This window comes from Thamnophis sirtalis, unplaced genomic scaffold (assembly GCF_051295495.1).
Source record: "Thamnophis sirtalis isolate CommonGarterSnake01/CBP01778 unplaced genomic scaffold, rThaSir2_p1.2 scaffold_6, whole genome shotgun sequence".
Classification (NCBI taxonomy): Eukaryota; Metazoa; Chordata; class Lepidosauria; order Squamata; family Natricidae; genus Thamnophis; species Thamnophis sirtalis.
This window is the reverse complement of record NW_028261386.1, coordinates 40,960,730-40,987,304: the sequence shown is the minus strand read 5'-3', so window position 1 is coordinate 40,987,304 and position 26,575 is coordinate 40,960,730. Positions and strand designations below refer to the sequence as shown.

At 39.3% G+C, this 26,575-nt stretch overlaps 1 protein-coding gene across 4 annotated transcripts in view; it reads left to right on the top strand.

The window, feature by feature from the left end:
• The window catches only part of CAMKMT (calmodulin-lysine N-methyltransferase), a 341,744-nt gene that overhangs the window by 156,176 nt on the left and 158,993 nt on the right, over positions 1-26,575 (top strand). For all 4 annotated transcript variants that reach the window (XR_015696938.1, XM_014052934.2, XM_014052933.2 and 1 more), the window contains exon 4: positions 14,696-14,756. Coding sequence is in view for 3 of the 4 variants with exons in the window: in XM_014052934.2 (XP_013908409.2) it covers positions 14,696-14,756 (61 nt within the window). In the remaining variant the exon portion in view is untranslated. The remainder of the gene's footprint in view (positions 1-14,695; positions 14,757-26,575) is intronic.

The window sequence follows — 26,575 nt, the reverse complement described above, 5'->3', positions numbered from 1 at the left end:
TATCCTCTCCCAGAAGCAATCAAAGAAACCTCTCCTATTTATTTATTATTAAATTTATTTCCCACCCATCTCAGCATGGGGCTACTCTGGGGAGCTTATATATGAACATTACCCATCTTCTGCAGTCCTAATGATTTTCTCATTCAGCTATGAACTTAGATAGCTGTCTTTCAATGCATTCAATTCTATGGAATATTGTAAAGATAAATGATGCAAATCAAGCAAACAAATATCTCTTATAATCCAATTCCAAGGAAGCAGTCAGGACTTTTGGATATTGCCTCTGTTCAAGAATGGGCTGGATGAAGGATGACAATGATGAGAATAAATTGATGTTAAGTGCACATAAGATGGAGGTGATATTGATAAATAAGAAACTCGATTTGAGGATTTAAACCAATTTGGTATGAGGTTGCCCTCTGCTTGAAAGAGCAAGGTTGCAGCCTGGAAGCATTCTTTGATCTTCAGCTGCCAATAGATTTGAGGTGATGGCTGTGATAGAAAGCACCTTTGCACAATTATGCCTGATGTATCAACTGTAATACTGCCTGAGCTGTTCAGATTTGGCCATGGTTATCTACTCTTCAATTGCCTCGTACCTTAGCTATAGTAACATGCTGTACATTATGGCTATATCACCACATCTGGAAGTTGTACAGAGTGAAAGGCAGTAGCTTGAATACTAACTGGTGAATGGGACAAGGATCATATTACTTACAAGGCACAATTTCAATTATTGTAATGGATCTTTAAAGCAAGGATGTGCAAAATTCCATGTCTGCATAATAGGATAATCATTTCCAGAAAATGACAAACCACACCAGAATTCCAGATCAGCAAATTCAGAGAAAAAACCAATCAGGGATAGCAGAAGAAACTCACGTAGTTATCAAAAACAAAAGAGAGGAAAGTTCTGAAAAAAACCTATATAAGATAGAGATAGATAGATAGATAGATAGATAGATAGATAGATAGATAGATAGATAGATAGATAGATAGATAGATAGATAGATAGATAGATAGATAGATAGATAGATAAATGTAAAGAGAATTGTACCGAGGGGGACGGAAGGGCTGGGACTAGGAAATAAAGCAGTTATGTTCAGAATTAATGGAAGAGAAAAGAATCTGTATTTTAGATGTTCAGGTACATTTCTGCTGACAAGATCTTTTGCATCATGAAATATCTGTAGGATTCTCAGTCATCCAAGTCATAGGTGTCTCAAAAGTGCTTTTTCAAAAGGGATTTTTCACAACTGATGAAGTTTCTTGGATGAGAAACAAAATGTTTTGTTATTTTTCCTCAAGGAAAAAAACAGTCCAGTTGCCTTTTGAAAGAGCACTTTTAAGACATCACGAAATGTATTTTCTGTAGAGGTGTGGATCATGGATATGAGCAAGACTGAGGAAGAATTAAAATTCATCAAGTCCATCGACAATTATTCCTTTCTATTCATTGCATATACAATTGATGATACCAAAAACTGCTATATCCATAACACCATGAACTTTGAAACTTTTGGAAGGAAAGACAAGAGGTGTTGTCAATGATCATTGCAGTCCAGGCTTATGCCTCCTAAATGGCTGAGGCCTGAATTATCTAATATATGTATCTTTTTTCTTTATTTTTAATTATTTTAGTTGTACATGACTCTGGGGGCTCACCAAAATAGGAAGGAGAGCATCAATGTAGGATTCAGATAAATATTTTGAGAATGTATCTCTGATCTAAATTGAACAGAATAGAAAGCAGTCTTTGTATCATGTTAAAGAAAAATATAGTCAAATACAGTTAAAATATTACACGTCCCAGAATTATATTAATAACATTTTTATTATAAACATATTTGCTTAACTGAAAGCACCACAAGTATTTCTTGGAAATACTTTAAAAATATTTGTTTTTTTGTTCTGCATATGATGTAAATATATTGATGTAGACCATGATTGCATGTTTAAATGGAAAAAATTGTCACTGCAGCTATCGCTGGTTTAGGTATTGTGTTCTCCTTTAAATAAAATATTATAAGGGGAAAAAATCTCCAAATGATAGCTAATTTTAAATTCAGGTATATTACTGTTCTAGCTAGGCAGATTGCTACTTGATCATGCTAAGATGCTTCCTTATCCATTATTGGATCTGGGGGGAAAAAGAAGGATTAAGAATTATCTTCCTTCTCTGTTAATGTGCAAATCATCTAAAAGCTCAGCTTAGAAAGGTCTTAGAATGCTGTGCAACAGCAAAATAATAACCTCAGAATTTTAATAGAAGCATACAGTATCACAATTCTCCATGAAATGTATGGTTATAGATAATAGGAAAAAAATCAACATCTGTAAATTTTCATTTATAGTTTTTATTTTTTTCCTTTTGTACTAAAACATATTCAGGCAATTCTTTTCTTCTTACCAGCTCAAATTTTCAATGAAAATAATTGCAAATATATAGGGAATTATTACTCAGATAATTACAATAGTTAATTAGAATACAGTGTATAACTGATCACTAGTTACAAAATTGTTTTTCAGTCTGTCTCTACATTGGTATTTTGCTTCTATAACTTCTGGTACTTAGAAGAGAGGGCATAGAATATAAACTAACAGACAAGTTTTTAATGCCTTTATTTGCATTTTTAGATTTTTATTGGTGATTGTTACTGGAGTGTCTTTGATCATTTCTCATTACTTAGATACATACAATTGTCTTTTTAGAAACCTGTGAAAAGTTTTAAAGAGAAATTGCCAGCATATCCAAAACCCTATTATAATGCATTTTTCAAATATGTCAGACACATCTTAGTTAAAATTAAACCAAGGATTGGTTTTGAGCGAATAGCCCTATATGCTTACAGATGCTGTGGATGGTTGCATCTAAGCTGCTTATTATATTGATGGATTTTGCTGCTCTGCAGCAAATGAAAACAGGCAGCTGCTTCCTCCATCAAAGCAAAAGGCAGCTTCAGTTTTTATTAAACAAGTGTTCATTTCTTCTATTGCCAAAATTCTTCTACAAAACAAAAGAGCAGTTTTAGCACATTATTGCTTAACTAGACATGAACAACTGACAGCAAGTGATAAGCCCTTCTGCTTTTCACAACTGGTAATCATTTTTTGGAATAGATGTTTTAATATAGTTGAACATAAAATTTTGCAATTTACATCAACAATGGTACATAAATTTATAGATCCAGCTTTTTGCTGAAGAGTGAAGACTATAATCACGAAAAGCTTGTTCCAGCGTTGTTTAATTTTTAATGATTATTTGAAAACCGGGTAAAGAAAATGAAATAATTCATTCAGTTGACACACAAAAAGCAAAAACAACCTTACAAGTAGCTTCCGTGATTTGGCAGCCCTGCCATATATTCCAGATTTCAGAATATCTACATTTTTTTTTTACTTAGCACTGCATTTCTTTTGCAACTCCACAGGCCTCCCTAAATTAATGCTGCAAAGGAAATTTGCAGATTGAAAAACATCCTTTTTTCCTCTTCTGCATGAATAATAAAATATTAAAAGTCATATTGGCCAAACTGAAGATTAGTCCCTCTCCCTCCCCCCTCCTCTGTGTGTGTGTGTGTGTGTGTGTAATTTTAGTTTTACACTGAGAAATTGAAAGCAGGCTGTATAAATTATGACAAAAATGTGAAAATGTATTGTTCTGTATAATTCTCTACTTTGCTTTTTGAGGGATCCTTGGTGTCAGGGTTTCAAGTAACACCCCAACAAAAGAAGACTCTGAGGCCTGATGTTCCTCAAAGGTCCATTTTATTAGAGATATCATATTGGCACATCTGGGAAAACCCGAATCTGAAAGTTTCCAGGTTTTCCCCATCAAAGTGAAAGTCCAAGTCCCTGCCCAGCCCCCACATGTCCATCACATGGTCCAATCAGGCAGCGTCTCAACTGGAGATGCCTCCCAGGCATACCCTTCCAGATGCAGGGCAGAATGTCCTTGACACTCAGAGAAAGGAATGTTATTATGTCTATATATCTCCCCAGCTCCATATAATCCCCCTTCCCATTTTTCCACAGCATTAAATGTGGCAGGCCTGAAGGCCCAATGCAAAACATGGCTTCCAGGCCTGACACTTGGTGCTCTCTGAGCTTGATTAGGAATCCTAATTCCTAAGACCTCACCCACCCACACAGACAGGCAAGACACCAGAATATAAACTGATAGCAAACAGTACTCCTTACTAGCACTGATGATGTTACCTAGTTGGGGTAATGAAACTTCTGCAAGAAAACAAGCCAGTTTACAGAGCATCAAAGACTCCTAATTTCAACCCTGAGCTACAAATATTCTACTTTATTGGTACTTTGCTTTTTATTATTATATTTACAAGTATTCTTATAGGAAAGTGGCAATTCTCTCCTTGATGTTATTATAAATTTCTTTTCCACTCTGGTTGGGAAACAAAAAAAGAAAACCATGTGTAATGTCAAACTAGTACATTGATTAGACACTCCCTGAATCTGCATTCCAAAGCTAATTTGAGTATAAATTATCAATTTTATTGCATAGAATTAAGAAGCCATACCTAGAAGTTCTCAATCTACAACTCCCACAATTTCTGCCTTTAATATATGCTAGTCCTAAGGTTTGAATCTTCAATCTTCTCTTCCTTCAGCTGGAGTGGTTGTCTATTTGTTCTCAGTCTTCAAAATTGCTGACAGACATAGAAATATTTGTGAATGTGTGACCATTTAGTGGTTTGGTTTATAGAAGAAATGGGGAAAGGAATTACTAAGCAAAATAGGGATATGAACATTCTTGGGTGCTTTCTAGATCTTTCTGTGTTGGAATAGCTCTTCCTGTGAAATGAGATTATGCTTTCTGCACTAGGAGTCCAAAATAGGTTTCACCTCAAATGCATCTTCCCTACCTGCTGAAGGCAGAGCTGCATAGTTGGGTGTGTGTGGAGTATTTTAGGATAAAAAGAGAACAGTTGAATACAAGATACTGGTTTATATTCAATGTAGGTACTGTAAATACAACTTTACCCACCTGGAAATAGTTATTCAAGAAAAAAAGTCTATACTCAAAGGAATAGGCTGTTATCAAACTGAAATGAACTGAAAAAGGGAGTGTTCAAGGTGAAATCGAGTATTAGCCAGGTCCACAAAAAAGCATGTTGGATCTAGGTGTTCATTGTGATGGCTAGGATTCTTAGGGTAAAAAAGAAAGTCATTCAAATAAACCACCAAAAATTCATTCGAAAAAATCATGAAAAATTGTAGCAACCTTAACTGCAGAACACAAGATTCATATGATACAATGATACAATAGCAGAGTTGGAAGGGACCTTGGAGGTCTTCTAGTCCAACCCCCTGCCTAGGCAGGAAACCCTATACTGTTTCAGACAAATGGCTATCCAACATCTTCTTAAAGACTTCCAACTAAACTAGTTGTTCTTCCAACTAAAAGAACACACATTGCCACCTTGGTTGCGTCCGCCGAGTCCCGCCCAGCCGCCCTGTTTAGGATAACCCGCTCCCTCCTAAATAGGAGGGAGGCGGGGGACCCCTTACAGGGTAAGGCTGAGGATTATGTCCAGTTCTTGGCGGACAAAGTTGCTCGGTTTCGGTCGGACTTGGATTCCACCCCCGCAGATCCAGCCGAGACACAGGGGAATAACTTGGCAGACCATCTCTGGGTTGAGTTTCAGGATGTTGCCTCCGGGGATGTGGACAAGGCTATGTGAGCTGTGAGCGCCTCCACCTGTATACTGGACCCGTGTCCCTCCTGGCTGGTTGCCAACAGCAGTGAGGTGACACGAGGCTGGATCCAGGCGGTTGTTACCGCCTCCCTTCGGGAGGGGCACTTCCCCGCCGCACTCAAAGCGGCGGTGGTGAGACCCCTCCTGAAGAAACCATCCTTGGATCCAGCCGTTCTTAATAACTATCGTCCAGTCTCCAACCTTCCCTTTGTTGGGAAGGTTGTTGAGAAGGTGGTGGCCTTCCAGCTTCAGCGTACCTTGGAGGAAGCTAGCTATCTTGACCCATTCCAGTCCGGCTTCAGGCCCGGTTACAGCACAGAAACCGCTTTGGTCGCATTGACCGATGATCTCTGGAGAGCCAGAGATGGAGGCCATGCGTCCATCCTGGTTCTCCTTGACCTCTCAGCGGCTTTCGATACCATCGACCATGGTATCCTTCTGCGACGACTGCGGGAGGTGGGAGTGGGAGGCACTGTCTTGCAGTGGTTCTTCTCCTACCTCTCGGACAGGTCGCAGTCGGTGTTGGTGGGGGGGCAGAGATCGTCCCCGAGGCCCCTAACTTATGGGGTGCCGCAGGGCTCGGTCTTATCCCCCCTACTATTCAACATATACATGAAACCGCTGGGTGAGATCATTCGGAGGCACGGGATAAAATACCATCAATACGCGGACGATACACAGTTGTATCTGTCCGCCCCGTGCCAACTCAATGAAGCGGTGGACGTGATGAACCTGGGTCTTGAGGCCGTTAAAGACTGGATGAGAGCTAACAAACTGGTACTCAACCCGGACAAGACCGAGTGGCTGTTGTGCTTCCCTCCCAACAATTTGGCCAACGTTCCATCACTCAGGCTGGGGGGTCAAAATTTATACCCCTCAGACAGGGTCCGCAACTTGGGAGTCCTCCTGGACCCACAGCTGACTTTTGACCATCATTTGTCAGCTGTGACCAGGGGGGCATTTGCCCAGGTTCGCCTGGTACGCCAGTTGCGGCCCTACCTGAATCGGGAGGCACTCACAACAGTCACTCGAGCCCTTGTGATCTCTAGGCTGGAATACTACAATGTGCTCTACATGGGGCTGCCCTTGAAGAGCATCCGGCGACTTCAGCTAGTCCAGAATGCGGCCGCGCGAGTGATCGTGGGCGCACCACGGTTCGCCCACATAACACCGATCCTCCGTGAGCTGCGCTGGCTACCTGTTGATCTCCGGGTGCGCTTCAAGGTGCTACTCACCATTCATAAAGCTCTCCATGGTAGTGGATCTGACTATTTGAGAGACCGCCTTCTGCCAATTACCTCCCTTCGTCCCATCAGATCGCATAGAGTAGGCCTCCTCCGAATTCCATCCGCCAGCCAGTGCCAACTGGCGACTACGCGGAGGAGAGCCTTCTCGGTGGCAGCTCCGACGCTTTGGAACGATCTCCCCGTGGAGATTCGTACCCTCACCACCGTCCAGGCCTTCCGCACAGCCCTCAAGATCTGGCTATCCCGTCAGGCCTGGGGATAAGACCTGTACTTTGCCCCACCCGAATGCTGAATGAATGTTGTGTTTTATTGGTTTATTTTTTTATTATTCACATTTTTTTTCTTTCTTGTGTTTTGTCCTACACTCCCTTCCCATTAATTGTAAGCCGCCCTGAGTCCCCTCAGGGAAAAGGGCGGCCTATAAATTTAAATAAAATGAAATGAAAATGAAAACTTCCAGTGTTGGGGCATTCACAACTTCTGGAGGCAAGCTGTTCTAACTGTCAGGAAATTTCTCCTCAGTTCTAAGTTGCTTCTCTCCTTGATTAGTTTCCACCCATTGCTTCTTGTTCTACCCTCAGGTGCCTTGGAAAATAGTTTGACTCCCTCTTCTTGTGGCAACCCCTGAGATATTGGAACATGCTATCATGTCTCCCCTAGTCCTTCTTTTCATTAAACTAGACATACCCAGTTCCTGCAACCGTTTCTCATATGTTTTATCCTCCAGTTCCCTAATCATCTTTGTTGCTCTTCTCTGCACTCTTTCTAAAGTCTCCACATCTTTTCTACATCGTGGTGACCAAAACTGAATGCAGTATTCCAAGTGTGGCCTTACCACACTTGGCCTTATATACACTTCCTTTGATGAATTTTAATGCAGAGAATTAGGGATTGGAATACAGGATGTTTAGAACTGAGATGGAAACTTTTCAATTCTCTATCGTAGTACTAGTGAGTTTATTAAGCTCGGGTCTCATTGATGATTTCCTTTCTGCCAGAATGTTTGTATGACACACTAAGAGTCAATTTATTAGATATACCTGTAATGAATTTTTTCATTAACTGATTATTGTATTCTTTCCCTCACTTAGCATATATTCTTACAATATGATGAGATTGATGAGAACATGAAAAATGAGGGACTGGATACCAATCTGGATAGTATTACTATATATTCAGAGTTTCTTTAACAAGTAGCAGGTATTAAATATGAATTTGTTAAGCATGCATGCCTATTCTATATGTGAATCAGATTGTAAATCCCCCGAAACCTAATCTGGTAAATATGCATCTCCTGCAGCCATTTCAGGAGTTCAGAACTAAAGAGAAATTTTATTATAATAATTATGTTGATTATAAATTAGTTTGTTATGTTAATCATTTCTTACCGACTATATTACCGTTTACTTGTATGACTCTGATTGTAAGATGCTTAGAATCAAATTATTTCAGCGGCTTAAAAGAACAGGCTAGAACTGAGAGCTGAAGAAAACTTCAGATGATCAAAACAGGTGTTTTAGATGTAAATAAACTTAAATGAAACAGTAAAATACTTAGGATAGCTCATTGCAAAAATAAAAATGGAAACTGAAAAATCTTGGTTAATATAAATATTGAGAAGACCATAGTAATAGCAAATAGGAAGCTTAGTGGAGTTACAGTTGATGGCAAAATTGAAATGGTTAAATGGTTTTGTTTCTTGGACACAAGATAGAGATGGATAGTGTGCTTGAAAAGTAAAGGAGATTAATTTTAGGGAGGAATGCAATGACAAATTTAGACAAAATAATGAAGGATAAGATTATGTCAGGAAAGACAGCAAGAAGAACTGCACCAAATAAAAATTATTGAGATGACTGGAAAACAAAAACTCACATATCTTAAATACGCAATGTAGGTGGATAATAGTCTAGAAAAATAACTATTATTGGCAAACTGAGATAAATAGAAAAAGAGAAAGCCAGCTGATAATGTACAGTAGATGAGTAGAATCAATGACTAGCTACAGATTATTATTAGAGAGAGGTCAAGACAATAATTATATTATTCTATGAAATCATAGAATGTTTTGATATCTAAGCAGTATGTTTAGTGACTTTATTTTTAATAGATATACATAACCCAAATTTCTACTTCTCCCTTTCAAGTGATATTACTATGATCAACCACATTGCCTACAACCTACAGTACTTTACTGAAGTTCCCATCATCATGAATTGCAAAACACATACTTTGGTGGTGTTCCTGATTTCAGTTTTGTATCCAGAGGCTCAGATGGCAGCTTTTGCCAAAGCTTCTCCTTGTTAACTTCATCTTCCATTATTAGTAAGATCTGATCTGGTCATGGTAACACAAATCTTATTTATATCTAGAAGTAAATAACTGCAATGAACTCTTTTAGATCCAGAATGCAAAACAGGAAGAATAATGGTTGGTACTCACTTTTGCCACACACAAATATGTAATTTTGGATCATTTTCCTCAATAAATCATTGAACAGATATGATATTTTGACTCATTTGTTTGAGTTCTCTTTATCAAGTTATGGGACTTATATGGAAAACAGATCATATTTTAGATCATATTTATGCAGAAAGGTTGAAAATTCAAAAGGATTGACATCCTGTTAAGGACCATTCTAACATTGCTGCTCTCCTTTATATACCAACAGTAACAGAAATCCAATTTATATGAAGACAAGAGAGAGGGTCATTTCCGCTGTTGCACCTCAACTGTACAATCCTTTGTCCTGGAGGCCAGTTTGGCATCCTCCAAACTGTGTTTAAAAATACGATACAGGGCTTTTATTTTTGGCTGCTGGTTGTTTCAATTGGTATGTAAGGGAACACTTCACAGTCCATGTAGTGTAGTAATTCAAGGAGGCATTGCAGCAGAGAAGGGCTTATCAGAGGATTAAAGAAGGAGACAAAATGGAGAACTGCGAGTGTACTATGTCTAATACCATTATGTAATAAAATCTTTTCAGTTATAATTTACTTTAAGAAGGGACACAACAGTTATAATAGACCAATTAGCATTGCCCCCTTCCTTTTCCTGAATGAGCTATTAAGCATTCCCTGAAATATCAATTTCTTTTTTAAAAAAAAAAATCTTAACTTTATAAGACATGAACATAAATCATATATAGTTTGTTATTTTTGCAAGTTTATTTTATAATCAAAATGTCACCTGGTGTCATTTTTTTTCTTCAGTGTTTCAATTGGGAGAGTGATTATTTTTATATTCATGTGAAATTTTTACAGTACATCTACTTATGACAGATGCATTTAGAAATAGGAATATTAGAGCAAAAGTGAAATATAAAATGCACAGAAAAGGGAATACACAAAGTTGCAGAATGCTTTTCACATACAAAAAGTCGAAATAAGAAAACATAAATGGAAAATGGAAGTTTTAGTGCAATGTCTGATGAATCTGATACGTTTTTACAATTTATCTTAAATTTCAGTGAAAATGTGTATACAGTTGTTAATATAATCTGAAAAAACCCATGGCTGAGGTGTTAATTAACCAACCAATCTTAATTTTGAGTATGTGAAAACTGCTTAGACTCAACATCATGTTTGCTAAAATCAAATGGATTATAACAGAACAATACAAAAGAGGAGAATACTGCTTGATCCCTCTTACAAATTTTCCTGCAAATTCCTTTTTGTAAGGCTTCTTTCCCTCTTGATTTCAGAGGCAGGCGGGGACGGGGTTAAAAAAAATCAAAATTACCTGGGATGCACTTTTGCAAAGGAAAATAGATTAGGAAAGAATAAAGCCCTTTCTCAACTACTGTTTGTTGGGCAATTGCTCCTTATCCCCTGCAGTTATAAGAGGTTTCTGATTAAGAGCCCAATGTTTCTCATGTATCTAGTTCTGCCCTTAGTAGCTATTAGCATTATTCATATAGTGTCATCTGTGTGCAGGCATTTTACAAAGAATGAGAGGGCCTGTTCTCTTTTGAAGTGGATTACAGTACAGAAAATGACAGTGGGGAGACCACAGAAGAAGGAGGAAATAAAGGCAGGAATAAACAGAAGAATATGAGATTATTGCAGCTGCATACTCTGATTTAATGGCAGTAGAATCAACTGAGTGACTATGACAACCACACAGGCTTCTGTCAAAGCATATTGACTTGATTTACATTTATCTGGATTAGAGCCACTGGGTACAATTTGGACAACGTTGGGTATTTTAAAACATCTTTGATTTCAATAAGAAATGGAAGATTTATTAGTCCTTCCCCACAGATTTCAATGAAAGCTCCTAATGCTTTACATAAACTGTGACTGCATTGAGATGAATGAGATCATTTCTCATCTGAATAGGTTCTTGATATAAAGATATATTCCAGCCCTGCATATTATAAAATATAGGTCAGTTCAACAGAGTAGAAGTCAAAGTGCAAACTCCTCCACATGAATTGTTAAGCTTATCCCTATTTTGAAAGCCATCAAAGAGGATTACTTACCTGTTCAAGCAAGAGAAGCTTTTCCTTTTACTCAAATTAACAAAGGTAGTCTTGCTTCTTTAATGCTTTACTGGGTAACGCTTTGCACTTCCATATTTGAAACCTGTTTATAAGAGACCCCCTGACCCCCTGTTCTTTTTACCTGCAGGCTTTTGGCATTAACATTGACATTGCACCTTGTAGTCCTGTAGAATAATGGAAAGAAGCAGTATACATAGCTGGTACCTGACTTAATTGGGTGAGATTTAGATGATCCTGTCCTTGATCTTTCTGCTAATGTTATTAGCAAGAGCTACTAATGTGGCTTGAGTCCTAACTTGAATTGCATCAGGGGCAGCAAATAAAAGTTCCAAGCAAAATGTAGGCATTTCTCCCTCTGCTGGTTTTTTTTTGACAGCACAATAGTTTCTTGATGCACTGTTGTCATTGTGTATATACTGTCTTTCTGCAAAAGACACCAACCGTGTAATATTTCCAAGGTGGGAGAAATGGGCAGTATTTGCAAAACTGCTTGTGTTAATATTAAATTATTTAACTTGCATGTTGGTCATTAAATAATTTAACATGTATGCCTTAAAAAGAAGTGGAAGATGTTTTTAAGACAAGTATGTCACTTCAGGCACTTTATTTTTAGCAACTATAAAGAGACAAAAGGAGAATGAGGAACAAGGCTAAGAAGAAACAATATTGATCTCAAGCTTAGTTTCATTGACCAAGGAGAGGAGGAAACAGAAAAGCCCTTCGGAAGGAGATAGGGAAGGTGTCCCAGAAGGCTGTGTAAACACTCTGCACAGCTGTGTCAAAGACACTTCTGCTGATATTTTCTGTTTTCCCTTCAAATCTGCTGCTATTTTCATCATATTTTTATAGGTAGCCTGATTAATTCTACTCAGCAAACTGCCCATGAACCATAGAAAACCCAGTCTGATGTTCTTCCACAGTCCTGATAGGAAAGATGAAAAAAGAAAGTGTGAAACCATGAAGCAAAAGGACTGTCATTAAAAGGGGGGACCTGTAAAATGCAAGTAAAGGCTAATGAATGTTACTGAGAATACAGGTACTTGATGTACAAAGAGACTAATCCAAAATTTGTAGTACAAGACACAATATACAGTATGTTTCACCAAAGTAAAATGTAGCTTAATTTAAAAGGGATAAATGTAGAAAAGTAGGACTTCTCTTGCAAACATGATAGTGATATATGAATAATAAATGGTAATAAATGGACTTTTTATGTCATGTGGTCGGTTTGACATAAATGTTGCTTTAAATATATTCATTGTGAAATAAGTGCCATATGGTTCTAAATTAGCCAATTACTTAAGTGGGATTTAACTGTAAAAGTTAAAGTATAATCACAAAATATTTTTTGAAATACAAGTAACCAGCTCTTCTACTGTTGTAAGCTTGGCTGATTTAATAAGATGTGATACCTTCGAAGCTGTGCAATTTGCCGGAGTTTGGTCTGATTTTGATGCACTGCTTTCCCCATGTTTCAATATTTAAATAATATCTGGGTTAGAGAATACAACAAGGATCAAAGGTTGTCATGCCATGTCAGTGGAAGAAGATGGGGAGGAGAAACTCCCAGAAAATGTGTGAAACAGAAATAAAGAGGTATTTTTTCATGTCTCTTTTTCCTCCATCTCTCCCCCTAAGTTTGAATTAGACATTTGTAGCTGAAACCTTTCCAGTCTGTATACCTCATCCTGCATGCTCTTGCAGGAGACACAAAGAAACTGAGCTAAAATCAGAAAATTTGGGTCTTGTACAAGGCCAAACTAATAAGGTAATGATTAACTCTCAGCATTTTGAAACTGATACTGTCAGTTCATGTTTTCCCATCCTTGGTGTCTCAGAGAGTTGCGTAGTCAGGTATTGAGTGGCAGTGGGAATGGAAACTGACTAGTGGCTTATGGGAGGACCGAGCTGGATCCCTGTTGTATTAAAGGAGACGATAGCTATCTTGCCTTTTACACATTACACTGGGGTCTATGAATACCAAAGCAACTTGAACATAAACTGTATTTATTATTCATCAGTGATGACTTCGATTTTTCATCTTTGCCTTCCAAAGCTTCAGTTGGAGAGGATTTCTGGATCTAAGATCTGAATTCAGTTTGGATTTTTGAATGCTTTGTGGGGCGGGGTTTACTGGCAGTGTTGCTCTCTACTCTCTCCCAAATGGGAAACATGGGGGTGGGGAGATACGGTCTTATAGTTAGTATATAACTCCTCTGTCATGCCAACCTTCCCCAGATCAGTGTAGAAGTCAATCCCATAACACTCCCATTGGATTGACTGTCATGGTGCCTGGACTATCTGTCTGCTACTCAATGCTCTAGCTCAGGTGACTAACTACCTTTTCACTATCCAATAACACCCACTCTCCCCCCCCCTTTGTCTTTGGTTTTGGAGTTCTAAATTTATTTTATTTTATTTAAGTTATCTTTCATTTTCAAGGTTACATTAGCACATTTCTATTATTCTAATTAATGCATTTTTATTCTGTAGACATACTATAGTTTTTTTTATTTCCATCAATTCTTTCTCTTTGATTTATGTGCAAATAATTAGGAAATGCTAAAATGATGATGGAAGTATACATGTGGACTATGTAAATATAATATATACAAGAACTATATAATTATAATACTTTAGTAAAGAAGGATGAATGGTGTGACATCAAAGTACTTTTTCCTGGTCTTTTCTTGATATAAGGTTGTGTACGCATTCTTCAGTAAAACAATATATTTAAATTATCTGTATATCAATCCATTTTATACATGCATACATGCTGTTTATATAAAGCGGAGGAAGTCTCAAGTGAAATAAAGTATAACATTTTAAAAATCATTTTGGAAAAAGCAGAATTCAGGATTAAAACAGAGAAACCTCCAATAACAATAAAGAACTGGCAAAATTGCTCATCCCTGGCTGTTATTAAGAAATATTGATACTTGATGTGAGAGCCAGTTGCTTCTATACATGATGGAAGCCATATACCTTTTTAACATGCCAAACATACAGTACATGGTCAAAAGGGGTGGGACTTTGATCATGACACCATAGTCATCCTCTTGATTTTTTTTTATCCCTTCCATCAAGACATCTTACTTGAGGTGGGGGATATCCTTTTTGTTTTGTGTTCTGAACTATGTTTAAACATCCAACACAAGATCAATTTATGGAGATAAAAAAATATGCCTTAAAATATTGCTTGTTCTTTGTTTTTTTTATAGGTATCTGGCCTTCTGAAGAAATACTAGCTTACTACTGCCTCAAGCACCATGAAATTTTCAGGTATGAAACCAAGACATAAAAGACCATCCACTACTATTTTATTTGCATAGCAAAATTTGCTAGGATTTAAATCCTAAGACTCAGTTTTTAAAAAAATTCAAGGTGAAAGCATGTTGCTATTACAAAGAATCGGGAGCTGCCTTTGGGTACTAATATTGCATAGCAAGCTTTCTGCTTTATGTCAAAGACTTTTGATTTCCACTCAAGGCATTTTCTTTCACTTTGATTTTTGGGAAACAAAAGTGAGGCATCAATCGATTGATAGTGATTGTGAAGTTTGGTAGAAAAATAAAGACGTTCTTTACTCTGACCTCTATTCTGAAAGTCAGCAAAGTGTTCTCTAAGAATATAGGTTGCATTTTTAAAGCAAAACTGTGGCATCAGAGAATTCTGGTGTTCTCTCTTTTATAATTTTGTTTCCATATATTTTTCATATATGCTTTATCAATTCCCCTGCTCTCCATCTTTCTAGGAATGCTGTCACAATACAGAAAAAAAATAGGCTAGATTTCTCAGTTTTGGTGGGTTTAAGAATTAACATTGGAATCCCTGAAAAATCTGTTTCTTAGGGACATTCAGAAATATTGAGTTGAAGGAACTCAGGTAAAACAAAAGCAGGATGATTTTTATATCCATTGGCCATTGCAAATAGTGTTTCTCATTGGTAATTCAAAAGATTGCACATATGTTCATACCCGTTTTAGGGTTTTGGTATAGGGTTCCCTGCCTAAGCAGGGGGTTGGACTAGAAGATCTCCAAGGTCCCTTCCAACTCTTCTCTTCTCTTCCATCCCATTCCATTCCATTCCATTCCATTCTATTCTATTCCTTTCTTATTGCCTAGATTACCTGCCATGCTAATTGTTCATAGATACTAAATTTTGGGAGTGAGGGGATGGATAGTTTGTTTTGGTACTACTATAGGTGAAAGTTAGTAGTACCCTGCCTCCTTTTTTATTGGGAATTTTGTTTGTTTGCTTGTTTAAAAAAAGAAGCTTTTTGTGGCATTTTTTCCCAAAGTACACCAAGATGTGATAAAGTGATAAACATAACAGCTGGATTTTGTCAAGAGGGGTTCTGAAGCTGCAATCTCGATACATGGCAGAAATCTGTAACAGGGCAGCATACATTGCTTATCTTCTGGTGTTTAATCTTCAGGTCCAAAGGTATTCATTCATCCCTTTTAAGGACTGCAAATTCCTCCCCAATCCAGCTTCTGGTTGAAGTTTTAATAGCCTGCATCTTGCTCAATAACTGTTATCCCTCAACATACATATTAATTTGAGGAGTAGAGTAAGGTGGAACCACTTTAATGGAAAATGATATTGTGGTATTTTGTGCCATCTGAATACCCTAAACTGGATTGGACTTGCAGCTTTTCCCCTCCAGTATGACACTGCCAGAAGGAGATCCTGTCATAGTTCTCCAACAACAGCTGTTATATCATGTAAGGATCCCCCTCCTTGCCAGCTGAGACTCTGAGCTAAGGGTGAAGATTCCAGCCATGTGTATGACAAAATTTCAGCCTTGGTCCTGACTACACAGATACAGACTCCTCTTCCAGGATAATCCCCTATAGGCAGTTTTGTGGCTAAAACCATGATTCTTGCATCTGAGGGAGTGCTAGAATAGTGCCAATAGGGAAACCAGCTTATTCTCTGGAAGACTTGAAACTCAAATTGCTATTTCTAGCTGTCAGCTTTGGCATCCACCAATAACACTGTCATCACAAGTATCACAGTTTTAAAGCTATATGACCAGTTCATATAATCAATGGACACTGATGAACCAGCAAATAAAAAGGTCATCTTAGTAATGGCTATTATATGGAAGACCCCCTCTGCTGGCTGAGGAATTCTGAAAGTTGAAGTCCATAAGTCTTGAAGTGACCAAGGTTGGAAATTCCTGCCTAGCATACATAAGAGACAAATGAAATGAATAGCATATGAAGGCTTCTGGATGGAATTTTGAAAACTTGTGTGAAATCTTTGGGTATTAAAAAGGCAGTAAACTTTATTTCTATGTGAAGTTTGCCAGGTCCAGATCCTTGAATTCCTTCCTTGTACATTGTACGCTTTACATTGTTTTGGGTCATGGCAAAGATAGTTTGGCTGCTAGTTGCAGTCATATTTTCCTTCCTCTCTTCAGCATTGCTGTTTGGCTAGCGACAGTCAAAGGAGGTTTGAAAATTAGACCTACAAGGCAAAAAACCCTAGAATGAAGGCCAAAGTGCTTATTACAATTATAATCAAACTTGTGACAGGCATATTCTTGGAGTGTATTCTCAGCAACTGTGTATTGGAAATCTATTCTGTTGCTGCTACTTCCCATTCATAGTTTATTGTTCAGATGTCCCACCTGGCCCTGGCCCTCTGCAATGTCCTTCCATGAATACTGCATTGTATTCTGTGGTGACCTAATTTCCAACAGTGCACATGCTTTCTTATACAGCCTATGGCCCTATGCTATACCCATACATGCAGTAAATCCAGTTTTAAAAAGCACTTTTTAGGGGTTTTTTTCTTCACCATTTTTATTGGATCACCCTCCTCTGCCTCTTTGCATGATATTTTTACTAAGGAAAATAAATTCATATGCTGTCAGTTAATTGGCATCTTTAACTTCAATAATCTTGTTCCATAGAGCCGAGGTGGCGCAGTGGGTAGAGTGCAGTACTGCAGGCCACTTCAGCTGACTGCTAGATCAGCAGTTCAGCGGTTCAAATCTCACCGGCTCAGGGTTGACTCAGCCTTCCATCCTTCCGAGATGGGTAAAATGAGGACCCAGATTGTTGTTGGGGGCAATATGCTGACTCTGTAAACCGCTTAGAGAGGGCTGAAAGCCCTATGAAGCGGTATATAAAAATCTGCTATTGCTATTGCTATTGCTATCTGGGAAAGGTAATAAAAAACAAGGGACAGACTGTTAAAATGGTCAACTCACTTTCCTTCAGCTGAATTTAGCAGGACTTTCACTCCAAACATGTAGCTGGCTGCAAAAACAAAGTGCAAAAGAAGAATAAAACATCACACTTCTAGAAAAGCAATGCAGGATTCCAAAACAGGGGTTGCCAGATAAGATATCGTACCTCAAAAGGGATTTTTTCAAATAGTAATCACATTTACGAGTGGTATCTGCCTGCCTTTACGCTTGCCAGAAGAGGCTAGTCTGCATAATTACAGAAAATCAGACGAATATCCAATATACAACAAAGGTGCAGACTCAAAAGGAATTTACCTCTACAATTCTGGGCAGTTTAGGAGAAACTCCCAAAGAGCCTGAAAGTAAAATATATCATTTCAAATAAATAATAAATAAGATAAGATAACAATTCTTTACTTGGTGTTCTGGTAACCACCATTCTCATAATGACCACCATTTTCTGCCTCAATCCCCTAATGGCAGTAACTTTAAGAGAGCTGTGGTCACCACTCACTACTACTTCCATCATTGTCCAAGGCCTTGCAATTGTTTCCTTCATCCAACATTATTTGTGCATAAGTGCACCAACATGCCTACCATTCCTGTCCTAATGTTCCCTTTTTTCATATCCATTTCATGTATTCAAAATCATGTTTATACTTATATATGTTATCTAATACATGCTTGACAAAACAAACAAACATCCAACTTCTATTTGGGGTCTTGCTTTCCCATCCTTCACTGATCAGTCTTTCTTCTCTATTTCACAAGTGTTGACACACGTCTTTCCAATTCACTTCCCCAATCCTATTCATTATTCCTTCTACACAATAAGTATTCCTTCATCGCATCATCAGCAATTCTCTAGAACATGCACACATACATTAAAGAAGTATTTATTTATTTATTCAGTTTAAATAATTTGCATGGCTGCCTAACTCACAAAAGTACAGCTCCAGGCATCATACAGCAATAAAATGCCATTTGTTACTGTGCTCAATAGCAAAACCAGCTTGGAATTAACAACAATAAAACATATGTCACACCAACATACGGTATACTACATTTCCCAGGACTAACATCCTGCCCCAATCTTAGAGAATAGCCAGGCCTTCAAAGTCTTCCTGAAGACTAACAGGATTGGGAACAGTAAAATCTCAGTGGGGAAATCATCCCACACAGTGCTTGCCATAAAAGAAAACATTAAATCAGCAAGTTTCAATTTAATTTAATATTTTTATAAAAACAGACTTCAAACATTTTTGTTAAAATAATTATTGTTTTCTCTTTAATTGAACACAATGTACAGAATCTTTTGAAAATTCTAAGTAGCAGATGTGCTTTCCTAATCTGTTTAAGGGGCTTATGTGGTGTTTTTATGGTTTTTTTTCAATACCTGAAAGGAGAAAGATTCTCATTAGTAGGCATATACAGATGATGAGAAAGAGTCTAAAATTATATGAATCTTTTTTAAAAAATAAAACTGAATCAGAAGAACTCAATAAATCATTATTGTAAATGCTATTACATGGGGGACAAGCTATATATATAGGCATTTGTGCCATTTGGTTTTTTTATACCTCAGAATAGCTAGAAATAATCTATTTCTATTTCTAAGAAATAATTACATATCATTTCCATTTAGAGTTAACAAAAATGAATAACTTGCATTATGTAAATAAGTAAACATGCTTCAACCTTGGACTCTTATTGTTCTCTAACACAACTACCGTATTTTTCGGAGTATAAGACACACCGGAGTATAAGACGCAGCAAGATTCTGAAGAGGAAATTTTTTAAAAAAAGTTTTTGCACTCTGCAAACCTCCCCAAAATGGCCTGTTTTACACAAAAACTGGCTCATTTTTTTAAGGGCATGAATATCCCTTAAGAGGTTTGTAGAGTGCTGGGGGGTTGGGGGGCAAAAATGAGCAAAAAATGGCTCATTTTCATGAAAACAGGCCCGTTTTTTGTCACAAAAAGGGCATGGATAGCCTTTAGGAAGCTTATAGAGTGCTGCTGGGGGCTGGGGAGAAAAATACAGGCCGTTTTTCACTCATTTCTGCCCTCCCCAGCCCCCAGGAGCTGTCTGAAAGTCTTCTAAAAGGTATGCACAGCCATTTTGATGAAGGGGTGGAGTTTTGGGAGGCATAAAATGCTGTATTCAATGTATAAGACGCACCTAGATTTTCAGCCTCTTTTTTGAGGGCAAAAGGTGTGTCTTATACTTCGAAAAATATGGTACTTCTGCCTCTTCTGTAGGACCATACAGAGATCTGCAGCTTTCATTAGCATTGTTAAGTATTCAATGAGTAGTATTGCACATATTATATTTCAGTTAATCTTATGAATTATATTGGCTGTGGATCTAGAACTGGACCCTGAAGAAATCCTGATATCTATTTTGCCTCCCATATGTTGTCACACCTCTGACAACATATATATGCCATATGAAAAATGCCATTAGAGGCACTTGTACATTTTTCATATGGCACAGGGCTTGGTGTCGGCTCCAAAAAACATATAATAATTCTCCCAAACAGTTCCATACCTATAGACAAATATTGCCAAATTGAAGCAGACTATTACCTTCATGAAGCATAAACTCTCAGAACTATCAAGGAGTGACTATCCCCCCCCTCCGCACTTCACACAAAATATCTGAACTGAGTTGTCTCTTATTCCTCTGGAATGCATCCCTTCCTTCCTGCAAATCTGACCCACTACATTCCATCACATCTGGTTACTCGAGGGACCGCCTCTCTCCCATAATATCTGCCCAGCCAATTTGATCTAGTAGGATTGGTGTATTCCTGCTTCATTTGATAATAAATTGGATTAATTGATACTGGGAGATGGTTAGTATGAGAAGGGCTTGTTTATTTAAAAAACTGAGGAAGCTTAATTTTAAAATGGCAGTAATCATACAGAACTCTGATTATTGTGGGGGTTTTCTTTGTGATTTTTTTCCAAAGTATTACTTGTGGGGACAATGGTGTCATGTCAATAAGGGACAAGGATCTGTAGTTTATAAAGAATTCTGCAATGGCAAATGTCACCCTGCCAAACTCAGCCTCTACACAAAGAAATTGTGCTCTCAGTAAAGTCCCTTATTCTTTTTACTCTATCCAGTTTTTGAAGTTCCCATTGCATTTCTGAATATATTGATACCAAATACTGTCATGTACTTTTCTAACCTTTGGAATTCTGAGAATGTATTATCTTCTGCAGATGTCAGAGCTAACTTGCTCAGGTTTGAGAATCCCTTTTTCTGTTCACAATGAAGACTCCTACATAATATACAATTAGGATATCAATCCATAGTACATATTCATCTCCTATAAACATGATGGAGAAGGATACTAAGGAATTCTGTGGCAATTGCAGATGTTGGCAGTAGGCCTCCCCCCCTTGCTATTGACATAGTCAAAAAGACTATTTTCTTTCAGCTTCCTTTGTGAGCTTAAATTTAATTGTGTGTTCATCTTCCTCATTTTCTTTTAGCAGATATTAGCTACTTGTTTATATATCTCTTTGGTGATTAAATGCATCTTCCATACAAATCCATATTAATTCTTTGCTCAGCCAAAAACAACCTATGCATTCAGAGCAATATGCTACAATGACCCCATGTTTTTCTCATCAAAATGGTGGGCTATTTCACTACCAGTACTTTATTTTTTTAGAAGTTCCCACTCTTTCTGTGCTCCATTTGATCTGACAATTTCCTTCCATAGAATCTGCCTAATACTTGTTGAAATTAGCTCTTCTAAAATCAATATGTGTACAACCATGCTCTGGTTTCTTTTTCTAAAGTAACTTCAATCCCAAAGTTAAATAATCACTTCTTCCATAGTCCCCACTGCTTCTACCTCTTCAGTAAGCTCTTTCCTACTGGTTAGGATCAAATATAGTTTTCAATTATCGTTATGGGAAATGTAACAATCAGCAAGATCACAGAGGAATTTGGGGACCTTGCAGGCTTGCATGAGTTAGTTTTTCAGTGGATAGCAATAGCAATAGCAATAGCAGTAGACTTATATACCGCTTCATAGGCCTTTCAGGCCTCTCTAAGCGGTTTACAGAGAGTCAGCATATTGCCCCCAACAATCTGGGTCCTCATTTTACCCACCTCGGAAGGATGGAAGGCTGAGTCAACCCTGAGCCGGTGAGATTTGAACCGCTGACCTGCTGATCTAGCAGTAGCCTGCAGTGCTGCATTTTAACCACTGCGCCACCTTGGCTCAGTAGTGGAACCTTCAACTACCCGGATGACCGGGTAGTTGAAGGTTCCACTACTGTTATCTGTCTTTTCTCTGAAAGTTCTGTAACATGATCTAACAGGGCATTATCTGGATTATATGCCTGGTTTAGTGTTCTATAGCACATTTCCACAACAATATTTTTTTGTTTCCCTTCATAGCAATGTAAGAATCAAAGTGATAACATCATAGAACGTAAAATATGAAGTAGTGCAATAGAAATAGACAGGACACAACCAGAGAAGAAAGGGACATAAACCTATGTAGCAAAGTAGTGACAACTTAGAAAAGATCATGATACAAGGTGAAAAATATTTCTATGACATAAAGGTCAGAATAGTGAAAGCATTGTTCTTTACAGAGGTAATGCCTATGAAAAGCAAACAACAAGGAGTAAAACAAAAGTCAGATTCCGTTGAATTATGGATTTGTGGTTTGTTACCATTGTTACTAAGATAGGGTGACCAGATGTCCCGCATTTGGCGGGACAGGCACGCCTTTTCATAATTTTTCCCGCATCCCGGGCTGTTCTCAAAAAACCCCACTTTATTTTGGCGCTCGCAGCTCGCTCGCTCCCCCGACCATCAGCTGCTAGCTCGCTTGCTCGTTCCCTTCTACACTAAAAATCTAAGTCAGCCCAGCCTGCCGCTCACTGATTGGCCTGGACTCCAGCCAATCAGTGAGCTGTTTGGGATGGAAAATTTTAAGCATGCTTAGCATGCCACGCGAGTCTCCATTTCATTTCATCTTCGCCATTTGCTTGCTGCTTAACTGGCGAGTAACGGCGCCGCTTCGGGTGGGTGGCGGCGGCCTTTAGCAAGGGAAGGCCTTCCCTTGCGAAGGCCTTCCCTAGGGAGGCCGCAGTCTGGCTTTTCCCCCCGCCCCGCCTCCTCCACTAGCCTTTGTCCCTCCACATTCGGCTCCCTGTGTGCGAGAAAGGCACCCGCTCGCCAGCCCGCCACCCTTGGGCTCTGGGGGCAGCACCTTCCCAACGCCGCCGCTGCCGCGCTGGTTCCTTCGCGCCCTGCGGAGTTTCTGTGTGTCTCCCAGGTCGCGCCCGTTCTGTGTGCGAGAAACTCCACAGGGTGCGAAGGAACCAGCGTGGCAGTGGTGGCGTTGGGAAGGTGCTGCCCCCAGAGCCCAAGGGTGGGCGGGCTGTAGAGCAGGCACCCTTCCCTGTGTCCCCCAGGTATGGTTGGGAGGGAAAAGCGCTTGGCACGAAGAAGGACTTTCTTCCAACCAGCGGAACCCCCAATCGCCAGGGGCATCGGACTCCAAATCCCATCGCAGGAATCCTGATTCACCAAGATTGTAGGACTCCAAGTCCCATCCCCTCCGCCCGTCCCCGCCAGTGCAGCCCCTGGCTCAATCGAGCTGCGATCGACGGGCGTCCCTGCTGCAATCCGCGCTGCCCGCCGCATCAGCTGGAATCTAATTCAAGAGATCTTAATCTTGACAGCATTGGTAGGGTCTGCGGGTGAAGAAATTACTTTAATCAGTGGGGTAAAGTTCTTTCTTTCGCTCACCCGAGCTCTGATGTGGGGGAAAGAAAGGACTTTTCTTTCACCTGCATCAGAGCTGGGGGGGGGAGAAAGGACTTTACCCCACTGATTAAAGTAATTTCTTCACCCACAGACCCCAACAACGCTGTCAGGATTAAGATCTCTTGAATTAGATTCCGCTGATGCAGCGGGCGGCGCGGATTGCAGCAGGGACGGCCACCGATTGCAGCCCGGTTGCGCCAGGGGCTGCGCTGGCGGGTCTGGGCGGGGGCGATGGGACTCCCCACTCTCCAAGATCGTAGGACTCCAAGTCCCATCCCCTCCACCCATCCCCACCAGCTCAGCCCCTGGCGCAATCGGGCTGCGATCGGCGGGCGTTCCTGCTGCAATCCGCACCGCCCGCCGCATCAGCCAGAATCTAATTCAAGAGATCTTAATCTTGACAGCATTGTTGGGGTTTGCGGGTGAAGAAATTACTTTAATCAATGGGGTAAAGTCCTTTCTCTCCCCCCCCCCCAGCTCTGATGCAGGCGAAAGAAAAGTCCTCTCTTTCCCCCTCATCAGAGCTCGGGCGAGCGAAAGAAAGAACTTTACCCCACCCTACAGAATTCTGGGAGTTGAAGTCCACATACTTTCAAGTCTTCAAGGTGGAGAAACACTAAGATAGATGATAATGAGATGAGGGAGGGAGAGGGAGAGAGAGACAGAGAGATACCATAACTAGATAGACAGATAGGCAGGCAGATAGACGGATGGATAGAGAGAAAGAGAGAGAGATAGGTAGGCAGGCAGATAGATGGATGGAGAAAGAGAGGGGGAAAGAGGGAGAGGGATACCATAACTAGATAGACAGATAGGCAGGCAGATAGACAGACAGACGGATGGATGGATAGAGAGAGAGAGGATGTGTATAATTAAGGTGACCAGATGTCCCTAGTGAGGCCGCGGGCTGGCAGTAACCGCTGCGCCCAGCTGCCTCCCCCCCGATCAAAGGTGTCCCTCTTTACCAATCTGAAAATCTGGTCACCTTATACTAAGAGTACCATGGATTGTAAATCAGTCCTGGAGCAAATAAAAGCAGAGTGCTCCTTGAGTCATCATGCAAAAACTCACTTACTTGGAACATGTGATGCATAGATTAAAAAAGATTTATTTTTTGAGCAATATAGAAGAAGGGTATTCAGGTATATGGAGATATCCTTTGGGAAGGAATATGAGAACTATTAAGTACTTGAGACCGCCTACTGCCAATTACCTCCACTAGGCCAATAAGATCCCATAGGTTAGGCCTCCTCCGAATTCCATCAGCCGGTCAATGTCGACTGGCAACTACCCGGAGGAGAGCCTTCTCGGTGGCTGCTCCAACCCTATGAAACGAACTCCCCGTGGAGATTCGTACCCTCACCACCCTCCAGACCTTCCGCGTAGCCCTTAAAACCTGGCTGTCCCGACAGGCCTGGGGCTAAAGACTTCAACCCCACCCGAATAGTATGACTGTTGTGCTTTTTAACGATGTATTGTCTTCATGTGTATAACTTGTTTTGTCCTTCCCTCTCCCTGAATTGTGAGCCGCCCTGAGTCCCCTCAGGGAAAAGGGCGGCATACAAATAAAGTTAAATACAAAATACAAATGCAAGTAAATAGCAATTTAACCTTGGGAAAGAAACTCAAGATAACCCCACCTTAATGCTGTTTGGTATAAGAAGGGACAGAAGAAAACTCTCTCATGTTTTCAAGATTCTGTTATTGTATTCTCCAACAGTAAAGCAGAGTTCCAATAGTTTTTACAAATTCTGTTTTCTGACCTCATCTATCTTGATAACTGTCATATGTAAAGAGGGCCATATGTACTCACAGATGACTGTTAGACATAGCTCCATAAATTGAGTTAAGTTTGCTTGTGGGAAATAACTTTTTACTGTTTCTAACAAAGTCCTTCATTTTTATATCAGTTTTTAAGCTGCTCGTCCGAATCCTAACACTAGGAACAATTGAACTGAGGCAGAAACCTGCATATGAATGCTTGAACAATATCCTCATCTTCAGGGTTTAAACATGAGAGTTCACTGAATATCCAGACCATATAAATGTTTCCTTTCTGCTGTCCTGGGACATATTTGAAATCAAGATCCTTAGTGTGAAAACTCTTTTGGGTGTCATAGATGTCAAAAGCAGGATGTCCATCAATTCAAACTTCAATGTGCATTTTTAAATGATAATGAGATGTTACTCTCTGATGCGTCGTTCATATCAAGGCCAGTCTGACTTTTCAAAGCTCACACAAAGGTAGATGCTGCCATCTTTCTACTGTAAGTCCACTTACAAGAAGAAGAAGAAAGAAGAAGAAGAAGAAGAAGAAGAAGAAGAAGAAGAAGAAGAAGAAGAAGAAGAAGAAGAAGAAGAAGAAGAAGAAGAAGAAGAAGAAAGGGGGGGATTGGCATAGATTGAACATATGACAGGTCTTCAACTTCAGCTAAGTAGATCAGATTTGTTTTGAATGATTAAAGAATCCTAGGTGTGAAAGAGTGAGAAAAGGAATAGCAGCATTAGCGTTTCTTTGTAGAAAATTTCCCCAGGAACAGATTAGATCTATGGGCTTTTGTGCATGCAATTTATCAGACACTACAATTTTGAGAAAAACTTCACTGCAGTTGCTACGTTTACAAGAAAGATGTGCTGAGGGCTTGAAAATACAACCAAACATGCATGTCACTATGATACATCTCAAACTCCAAAGAAAGGGGAAGAAACAGATGCTTTGTGTTACTTTCAAAATACATTACACTGAGGTCATTTCATTTTTTTCTGGCTGAATGCTTGACAAAGTTGTGATACGTATGTGTAGAGTTCTGTCCTGTTTCCCCCCTCCTCTTCCTGTATTGATCACAAAAACACAGGAAGCTTCCTTATACTGAATAAAATTATTAATCCATCTAACCCATATTATCTCTAGAGATTGGCAGCGGCTCTTCAGGTTTTTAGACAGGATTCCCCCCCCCCCAGTCTTACTTGGAGATGATAAGGATTAATCGAGGGCTTTCTAAACACAAAGTTGTGTTCTACCAGTGAGCTATGAAACCTTGGATATGTTTGGATAGGGACACTCTACTTCTTGGAAACCCTTTTAGCTTCGTC